The 11,001-nt window shown below is 39.3% G+C and overlaps 1 protein-coding gene across 2 annotated transcripts in view; it reads right to left on the reverse strand.

Moving 5' to 3' along the window:
- The window catches only part of cdhr1a (cadherin-related family member 1a), a 22,840-nt gene extending 18,168 nt beyond the window's left edge, over window positions 1–4,672 (reverse strand). The window contains exons 1-2 of one of the 2 annotated variants that reach the window (XM_072436914.1): window positions 4,419–4,671; window positions 2,268–2,363 (exon numbers count right to left, since the gene is read on the reverse strand). In XM_072436914.1, coding sequence (XP_072293015.1) covers window positions 2,268–2,363; window positions 4,419–4,497 — 175 coding nt within the window. In that variant the 5' untranslated portion in view covers window positions 4,498–4,671. Of the gene's footprint in view, window positions 1–2,267; window positions 2,364–4,418 lie in introns of both variants that reach the window. The other variant, XM_072436915.1, reaches the window with a different exon arrangement.
- Between the last annotated feature and the right edge of the window lie 6,329 nt (window positions 4,673–11,001).

Genomic DNA, 11,001 nt, shown 5'->3' on the forward strand with positions numbered 1-11,001 from the left:
ACGCTCAGTTGTTCTGTCTGATAAAGCCTACGGGCCATAGAGACATAAAGCAGCACCCACACACACCAAACTGTATCATCTCTATTTAAAAAGATTTGGAAGGATTTGTTGGAGGTTTTATTACAGTTTTAAATAGTTTGTATTGTAAATAGTTTTTTACTCAAGTGAAATACTAAATAAGATCAACAAAGGAGAGTTTTCACAGGTCTTTCCTTCTGCTGCTGCTGTCAGACTTTACAACAAACACTGTTAGCCCTGAACACGTGTATACTGTCATACCCATGTGCAATACTGACATACCCATGTGCAATACTGACATAAGCATGTGCAATACTGTCATACCCATGTGCAATACTGTCATAAGCATGTGCAATACTGTCATAAGCATGTGCAATACTGTCATACCCATGTGCAATACTGTCATACCCATGTGCAATACTGTCATACCCATGTGCAATACTGTCATACCCATGTGCAATACTGTCATACCCATGTGCAATACTGTCATACCCATGTGCAATACCGTCATACCCATGTGCAATACCGTCATACCCATGTGCAATACCGTCATACCCATGTGCAATACCGTCATAGGCATGTGCAATACCGTCATAGGCATGTGCAATACCGTCATAGGCATGTGCAATACCGTCATAGGCATGTGCAATACCGTCATAGGCATGTGCAATACCGCCATAGGCATGTGCAATACCGCCATAGGCATGTGCAATACCGCCATAGGCATGTGCAATACCGCCATAGGCATGTGCAATACCGCCATAGGCATGTGCAATACCGCCATAGGCATGTGCAATACCGCCATATCCATGTGCAATACCGCCATACCCATGTGCAATACCGCCATAGGCATGTCCAATACCGCCATGAGCATGTCCAATACCGCCATACTCATGTGCAATACCGACATACTCATGTGCCATACTGACATAAGCATGTGCCATACTGACATAAGCATGTGCCATACTGACATAAGCATGTGCCATACTGACCTAAGCATGTGCAATACTGTCATATTCATATGCAATACTGACCTAAGCATGTGCAATACTGTCATAGCCATGGGCAATACTGACATTATCATGTGCAATACTAACATAAGCATGTGCAATACTGTCATAAGCATGTGCAATACTGTCATAGCCATGTGCAATACTGACATAGCCATGTGCAATACTGACATAAGCATGTGCAATACTGACATACTCATGTGCAATACTGACATAAGCATGTGCAATACTGACATAAGCATGTGCAATACTGACATAAGCATGTGCAATACTGTCATATTCATATGCAATACTGTCATATTCATATGCAATACTGACCTAAGCATGTGCAATACTGTCATAGCCATGGGCAATACTGACATTATCATGTGCAATACTAACATAAGCATGTGCAATACTGTCATAAGCATGTGCAATACTGTCATAGCCATGTGCAATACTGACATAGCCATGTGCAATACTGACATAATCATGTGCAATACTGACCTAAGCATGTGCAATACTGTCATATTCATATGCAATACTGTCAATCATCTTGGTGCAATATTCTCTGTCCATATAACAGCTGTAAATAAGAGTGTTACTATTGTTTTTTAAACTTTTTATTAAGAGTTTTTTTTTTGAGTATTTATAAGAGCTTTTCTATTAAACTATTTTAAAGTTTTTTTTTATAAGTTATCTGTTCTTTGTTGTTTACTTCTGTACCTACTTTGTGTTGCAACACTGGAATTTCCCCATTGCGGGACAAATAAAGGCTTATCTTATTTGATCTTAAAATGAAGCACTTAAGCCCAGATTGACCCTATGGAACATCTAAATCAGAAAAATTGATAGAGCAATGAATGATTAAATGTCTTGCTTAATTTCTTAACATCATATATTCATCTGGACTTTGGAGTCGCAAATACATTTATAAATTTTACCAATGAGAAAAAAGATATGGGTCTGATAACAATAATTTCCCAATAAACTAAATTGTATAATCAACCTGGAACAATGTTTGCCCTGGTCATGGTTTCTTACGGTCAGTGTGAGTCATTCACAGACTTTTGTGTCATCACTACAACCTTCAACCACGTCTTCTTCACCGCAGCAGTAGATTCACCTGCCTCCTCAGTCTCTCCATTACTACATGACTTACATTATATGCTATAAACTATTCTGTGCACTTCTCTCACACTTTATGTCTTATGTGTCTTTTTTACTCACCACTCCATAATCTAATGTGTGTTTTCTTACCGACAGGCATGTCTTCTGAGAGGCTGAACAGCGCCATGTTTCCGTTCTTGCTGTACGGCCCATTGTCGTAGAAGTACGGAGCGAAGTCTGCTTTAGCTGGAGACACACCAAAGCAACATGAGCGTACAATATACTGCACAATACACTTTATCACATACTTGTTACAGTAAATCACTTCCAGACAACATACTCCACAGGTTTTTCCACTGTTCCACTGCTGCTGCTGCTTGGTGTAAACTGAGAGAATTTATGAAACAAATGAACAATTGAGATTTTAATATTTAGATGTATTTAGAGTTCACAGGTGACCAAAACGAGTAAACACTTGATTTCACCATTTTCCCTTCATATATTTGATGTTAAAGCTGGCGTTCCTGACAGGAGGTTTGTATTTATGTCTTTCTAACTAGTTTGAATTATCTTGTTCTGTTCTGCAAGTCTTGTTTTCACCTATCCCCTATCCCCGCCCACATCTCTGTACTTAGTTGCAATTATTGGAAAGTTAAAGACTCTGAGTGACACATGGTTCTACATGTGTCATACAAATACATATATAAACGACTTCTTCACTATGAAGAGGCGGGGCTTATCAGTTCTGCAGTTCAGGAAGTCAACGGACCAGTTTCTTTTACTAAGCCATTTTAGATCAATATAGAGACTTATAATGAACAAAATATAAAATGTTGATCTACTTGTGATATAGTATGATTCGAATTACCAGAAAAAAGCAGAATATGCCTCCTTTATTCACATGCATTTATTTTTGAGTGAGTGCAACAGTTTTTTTCAGACAGGAAGTGAAACTGAGGTAAACTGTCAATCAGAGCGCCACAGCGCTGCGTTTGATTTATCTGACTTTGTTTTGTCACAAAGTGCTGTTTTTATCATACACTTGGTGAGGATAAACTAAATAAATACAATTTCACTCATTAAAAAGGTTGGGTACTCCTGCTTATCATAAATGAACACAGCAGAATGTAATCATAAATATGAATTGAAATATTGACTTTCACACACCAGGAGAATGTAATGAGCGTAAACAAAGCGGCATTCAGCAGCTCTTAAATCTTCAGTCTGTTTCTTTGCCTTCAGGATTAAAGGCGCATTACGTCAAGCTCCTGAAATACTCTCACTCTATACATAGAAATAAGCTCTTTCATTTCTTTTCTGCATTTTCTTCTGCTTGACATCGCGAGAAGGGGAAAAATCAAATCCAACAGTTTAGCTTGAAAACAAAATACTAAATACATTGTGCCCCAGAAACATAAGCAGTAAATAGTTGAGTGGTGCAGGGGATTAAAGCTGGACATTTGATCTTATAGATGTATATTTAGGCTTTTGTTCGGGCCTAATGCTTTGTTTAATCAAGGTGGCCTAACCTCAGAATGTTCAGAAAAATCAAGGCTTTTTAGATTTGACTGGACAAAATACTCACAATTATTTTCTAAATTACAATGTTTTTTAATTTTCTTTACAAAGCTTTGACATTTACCACAGAAGTTACACTAAAATACAATGTAAAGAGTGGAAAATAATACTTTTCACTCTTTTTTAACAGAGGCAAATTAACTGACATTTTACCCTGGAAATTCAAAATTGTTGCTCATTTATCCAGAAAAAAATGCTGCTGCTGCCCCATTTAGAAAAAGAATGATCAGAAAGAATTTGCGGTTCAGATGACAACAGAGAGGTTAATCATTTTACTTCCTGCGTCCTGTATGTTTTTTCTTCTTCTTTTGTTCCTGAATCATGACATTACACTGGGAAATTCAGTTACTTTGCAACCATATAACACACTAGTTTTAGATTTTTGACAAATAAGAACTGAAGTATTGAGTTGTAAAATGTGAGTGTAATATATGTGTAAATTGTGCTAAAAGTTTGTATGGAATTCTGAGTCTCCCAAGTGTGATGTCATCAATATGTTTTGCTTCGCCACTTCCTGTCATTCCCAACATCTTATTCAATTTTTCGTCACATGCAGCTACTTGGGTGATGTAAAACTATCATTTATAACAGTTATTTAGCAGACAAGCATCTTCCCGTGACATTCCAGGCCTTTAAATGTTTCAACACCATCTGAACCCAACAGCAACAGCAAAGTCTAATCACAATTCAAGCTTAAGTTTGAAACTGAAGGCTGTAACTTACCGAAGCAGGCTTGGACGAAGAGGAAAATGTTTGGCAGTTGTAGGACGTGGACATTCCTCATGGTAAATTGGGCCGTCATGTCATTTCAGCAGGTCCTGGGCTCACGAGGAGCGCGTGGAGACACACGTAGGAGCCGATCTGAGAAGAGAGAGCAAGGATCCTCGGCAGGTGCACCGCGGATAATCCAATGACACTTGTGTTTGACTTAGAGGGTTACCGTTGGGCCCCTGCACTCCCACTGAGCAGCAGCAGCAGTGTACGGCTTGTAAACAACACAGGTGTCGAATAAGCTGTTGGAAATGCTATCAAGGTTAAATAATGCTAAATCTGTTTGTTCTCAGCTTTTAGCCTTTAAAACATACCTGCAGTGTTTTGTTTCATTTGCACATCTTTGAGTAGGGCTGAACATTCATCTCTTTCCACAAGGTTCAAATCGCTTGGTCCAATGTCTTGACACCATCAAAGACACTCCTTTGTGTTTTTAAAGTACGTTCACACCAACTTGAATGTTAGCAGCTAGTGCTTTTAGCCTGATTTATTCTGCATTGATCTTTATCTTGATACATATTTATTTTGTTTGACTTCACATTACCCCTGTCTTGATAAATGACCTGGTACAAAATATATTTACAGGATTATGCCTCCACAATCACACAAAATGGCTGTAGAGAAAAAGTTTATTGAGATTTCTTACATTATTTGGCTTTTGGGCTCGTCATAACGTAACAACTGACGTTTAGTGTAACTTTTCGGGTCCTTATACTCGCCATGTTGCCTCTACCTATTTACAGATGTTTTTAATGCTCTTGTTGTTAGCAGGCTTGCCTTTCCACAGATCTGACCTGTAACTCGTTTCCACGGACATAGATAACTTTAGTGCCATACATTGGTGTAATCCCTCATTCATCCAGGCGTGTACCATAGTAGAAAAAGCTTCAGTTGTAGTCATCTGGACTCAGTTAGAAAAAAAATAGACGTTTCGACTCTCATCCAAGAGTCATTGTCAATAACAGAATTTAGTTCGAGAACTCCGATATTAATACTGTTCTGTGGTAAGACCAGCCCATTGGGCGGAGCCTTCCTGAAGTAGAAAGAGTTGTTTGTTTCAACAGAAACTCCCCCCTTGTATCTACCGAGCTAGCCTATTCAGAATTTTAATGGGCTATTAGAATCCTCTTTGTCTTTGTGAGACCCTGGCTCAACCACCCTGAGTACCTGATTAGCATCTAAATGTCCTGGTCCTGGTCCTCTACCTCTCCAGGGGTTCAGTATACCATAATAGATACCAGGAAGATTGAATCTTAGCCCTCCATTTCTGTTTAAAGAAGGTCTTTCTTTTTTAACAAAAATAGCTTCCTTGACTCCTCTTTCAAACCATCTTTTCTCCCTGCTTAAAACCTTCACCTCACCGTTTTCAAACAAGTGATTAGAGGCTTCAAGATGGAGATGCACGGCGCTCTGAGGTCCTGAACTAGTATTTCTTCTGTGCTGATAAAGCCTCTTGTGTAGAGGCTGTTTAGTCTCACCTATGTACCGTTCTTTACAACTTTCTTCACTGCATTGGACAGAATAAACTACATTGCTCTGTTTTTGAGTCGGCAACTTGTCCTTTGGGTGAACCAGTTTTTGTCTTAAAGTGTTTCCTGGTTTAAAATAAACAGGGACTTCGTGTTGTCTAAAAATTCTCTGCAGTTTTTCCGACAGGCCAGACACATAAGGGATAGAAACACCCTTCCTTCTCTGTTCAGTTTCCCTTTTGTCCTGCTTCTTGGTTCTCTTCACTCTGTTGAGGGCCCAAGCGGGGTAACCACAGGCTGAGAGGGCATTTCGGACATGTTTTTCCTCTTTCTTCTTGCCCTCTGAGCTGGTGGGCACACCTTGAGCTCTGTGTTGTAAGGTTCTGATCACCCCCAGCTTGTGCTGTCGTGGGTGGTTGGAACCAAAGAGCAGATACTGGTCCGTGTGTGTAGGTTTCCTATATACTTCTATTTGGAGTTTCCCGTCCTCTCCTCTGATCGTGGAACAATCAAGAAAGGCCAAGCGATTCTCATTAGCGTCTTCTCTTGTAAACCTGATATGTGGGTCCACAGCATTGATGTGATCAGAGAAGGTTTCCAACTCTTGTTTCTTGATTGTTACAAAAGTATCATCGACATAGCAAAGCCACAGTTTTGGGGCTATGCCTGAGAATGAGGACAGTGCCTTCTTCTCAAAGTGCTCCATGTACAGGTTGGCCACTATGGGAGAGACGGGCGAGCCCATGGCACAGCCATGAATCTGTCTGTAAAATTGTCCCCGGAATTGAAAGTAAGTGGTGTTCAGACAGATGTCCAACAGTTTACATATGTGTTCAGGTGTCAGTTTGGTCCTTTCCTGTAGGGTGGTGTCTTCCTGCAGTCTGATCCTCACTGCTGCTACTGCATCAGAGGTCGGGATGCAGGTGAACAGGGACACAACATCATATGAAACCATGAGGTCATCTGGGTCCAGTTGGAGATGTTTCACTTTATCCACAAAGTTGTGCGTGTTTTCCACATGATGTTCCGAATTCCCCACCAGCGGAGCCAATATAGTTGTTAAATGCTTGGCCACATTGTAAGTGATGGAATCTGTGCTGCACACTATGGGTCTGAGTGGAACATCCTTTTTGTGTATTTTTGGAAGGCCATAAATGCAGGGCATGGCTTCACCAGGATACAGTCTGTAATACAGAGGCCGGTCTATCGCTTCCTCTTTTTCCAGCCTTTGTAAACAGTCTATCACTTTCTTCTTGTAGCCACTGGTCGGATCTCTTTTCAAGCGCTCGTATGTGGTCGTGTCCTCGAGGAGGGTGTGGACTTTGGCTTCGTAATCAGCTGCGTTGAGAATCACAGTGCAACGTCCCTTGTCTGCTGGGAGGATGTTGATGCTATGATCTTTTTCTAGTGCTGAAAGTGCTTTTCTCTCTTCAGATGTGATATTTGAAGTAGGTGGTTTGGCACTCTTCAGAGTCGCTGTGACACGTAACCTCAGGTCTGCAGCCTCCGATTCAGTCATTTTGTTGTTTATAATTGCCGTTTCAGTGGCTGTGATGTAGTCCTCTGTAGGGATGTGTTTAGAGGTGACAGAAAAGTTGAGCCCTTTAGAGAGCACCTCCTTTTCTGCCTGTGTCAGAACACGATCTGATAGGTTCTTAATCCAATTGTTTTTGCTGGTCGCTAATTTGTCTGTCTCAGTCCTAATGTCTAGCTCGACCTCACCTGCATTATTTTTGTTCAAAAGAATGTTGAACTTCTTGATTTGGCGTTCTTTGCTCTTCCTGTGCTGTGCTTCTTGTGTTGTCTGTGTAAAATCCAGCACTCTTTTGAAAGCTTCTTCAGGGAGTATGCTGGTTAATTTCTCCTGTAAAGTTCCTGTTCTGTCTTTCAATTTATCAATTCTGACGTTGTTTTCCTGGATCCTTTCACGGAGCATCTACATAAGGCTCCTTCTCCAAATCTTCTCTGCTCTGTGTCCTCTGACCGGTGATTTGATCTGCAGGCTCTTCGGGATCATGTTGTTCTGTCTGCATCTAAGATTGAACCTCAAGTGATTCCTGTTGTTTGCTATTTCCTGGCTACAGATTCGAGTTCCCTAACTAAATCAAAGGTTTTAGGCCCAAAATTCTTGGAAATATGTCGGTGTAATCCCTCATTCGTCCAGGCGTGTACCATTGAGGTTCAATCTTATAATACTATAAGATATATATAGTATTATAAGATAATAATACTGATCTTTAAAGTGTAATTTCATGACAGTCTTGCCTGACGACGCATTGACACACAGGAAACTAGCAAAACTATTCTGACACTATAGAGAGCTAAATTTACCAGAATGTACCTTTTTTTTTTGGCTAATTCATCTCTATGCATTTTCTGCACTTGCATCAAACATGGCGGATTAATCCTCCTAACACAGAGTTTCATCATTTGCTCTATACAAAAAGAACAGCTTCACTATCTCTCATTAAGCACAGATGATCTAAATGTACGATTAATGTTTTGATTGGCACATTCTGGCACAAAAGTTGCTTAATGGAACTGCGTAGTATTTCAACCCTGCCTGGTCTTTTCTCTAATCTCCAATCAGTGTAATGCAGTCTATTAATTACGTGAATGTGTGTTCAGACAGAGAGAGGAGACTCAGCATGGGTAATCCTGTCTACTTTTCGACCCCGTTAAGTAAACAGTACATGATAGTCGTGGTAACTATGGTTTCTACAATTCAGTGCTTGGGGCAATTGTTAGTTTTTGTTGTTTTTTAGGGAAAATGAACAAAGACATTAAGTTCATAAAAAACAAAAATGAAAAGTTGAGATGGTATTTCAGTTCTATTTTCTGGATGCATGCCTTTTTTATTTATATTTTACCATTATTATTCTTTGTTATATATTGCATCACGTTGCCAATGTCAGTGTCTAATGTGTTAAAGCTGCTGTACCTGATTGTCACTCAAAAAGAAGAGGCAGGTTCTTAAATCTTGACTTGTTCCTCACAAACTCTTTGGCACATTGTTTATATCCACATGCATTCATTTTAGGCACATGCACATTTTCAACAGCTTTTTTTAGACGGTGACATGAAACTGGGGTGGTCCGCCCAAGAGCGTCCAATCAGAGCGCTGCTTTCGGCTCCTACTTACGACTCGATGAGGAATAAAAGCAGACATCGTGCAGTGGCTTCATTGTGCTGCTTTTACAACACACTCTTTGGGGGAAAAGACTAAATTTACACATTTTTACCACAACAAAAAAGTCTGATACTCCAGCTTTAGATTGGTTCACTTACAAAGGCAATACACGTTTGCTGATTACGTCTGTATAAACTGGTCAATGTTTGCAAAAATGTGTTACAATCTGAATTTTTTCCATGGTTATTTTTTTTTTTAATTATTTTTTTAAACACTATTTCATCAGATAAATATACAGAGAGAAAAATCAAAGAATGGTGCAAGAAAACAGCTCTGAGAAGTACAATTTAGACCTATTTTTTAAGTAAAATAATGTAACTACCCAACTCTGATTTGTATATACCCTGTTTTTATTAAATTAAAAAACGAAAACACAATTCAAATACAACAGTATGATTTACACAGAGATTGTGCACAATGTGGTGGCTGTGATGCGTGCACACAAACAGAATTACATTAAGCTGAACATGTGAACAGTTAGAACCATGTTGCACGCTAGAGGATTTACACTTAGCAATAAACCTTTTACTGCCCATTCTCACACAAGATTCCACGTTTCATCTCTGCACATACTCAATTATTCACGCACTAGACTGACGGAAATATTATAGTAGACAGGCAAAGTGAAGGAGAACCACAATTAAACTTTCCAAAAAATAAGAAAACTAGTGCTTTCCAACTTGTCACTGTTTGTGGTTGAAAGAAAACACATTGAGTGGATCAAATATGTCATTTCAGGATTGATTTCAAGCTACTATTTATTTATTGCCACTCATGTTATTAAATGTATTGTACAGTTAGAAAAAAAAATGCTTTGGGATTATTAAGTGTCATGGAATTAGACATACACCAGATGCTATTCCTTAACACATAGAGAACACAATTCAACTTAGAACATGAAACGACACAGAAATATCAGACATTTGTATGGCATGCATGGGAAAAAACGCTGGGCTGTGTCAGCCAGGCCGTTGTAAGGAGCCTGGCTGACCCTCCTGCGTCTCACCTCGTTTTTCCCATGCTGGTTGGTTTTATTAGATATTCTGGAATAGGCGGGTCACATTTCTCATTGGTCAGCCTCACATCAAGGCACTTGGTATTTTTCCGTAGAGATAAAGCCTTGGGTAAACATTACCCAAACTCCTCTTGGCTGTCACCCCCCCTCCTGGGGCAACATTCTTTGGCCCATCTTTACGACCCCTTCACAAATGCAGTTTGTCACACACCCGTTCTTCTCTTAGACTAATGATGCAGATAAAATATCACTATTATGCAGATAAAATACATCACAGAAATATACTCATATATTCACATTTTATCACATTTTCCTCCTGTTTATCAAAGCATTAGTCTCTGTATCATATGCCAAACACATTATTCTTTTCAGTTTTCAACATGTCTTTCATATTGGTGTTAAAATGACACTTTTACACTTAAAAAGTGATGCACATTTCTCAACATTGAACACACTTCTTTTCTCTCGGCCCACGACATGTCTACTGTATTACTGTCCTAAATTTTGAGTCAGATTGGTCAATCTCTGTAATTTGACAAACAGACAATTTATACTGTCTATAATTTTGTGCGGTGTGATGGGAAATATAGAAGTACAAGAGGAAAGCCCTTAAACCCGCTGCTCTCTGGTCAGTCAGTAATAAACAAAGTCTTTTCGACAGTTCAGTGTATTTCAAACAGTTTTCTTGTTTACAATTTTTTTGTTGTTGTAATTATTGATTCGGAATATTTGTTTACACGTACATATCCCTCCTTTTTGAGATATGGCTTTGCCCATTTCTCAAACGTCTACATTTACACAAAATTCAATAATCCAGATAGTTTACAACATTCACTAATCCAGGATGTAATCAAGGAAGAG

Source organism: Eucyclogobius newberryi, unplaced genomic scaffold, assembly GCF_026437365.1.
Source record: "Eucyclogobius newberryi isolate DKJ021-1_F unplaced genomic scaffold, fEucNew1.0.hap1 SCAF_8, whole genome shotgun sequence".
Taxonomy (NCBI): Eukaryota; Metazoa; Chordata; class Actinopteri; order Gobiiformes; family Gobiidae; genus Eucyclogobius; species Eucyclogobius newberryi.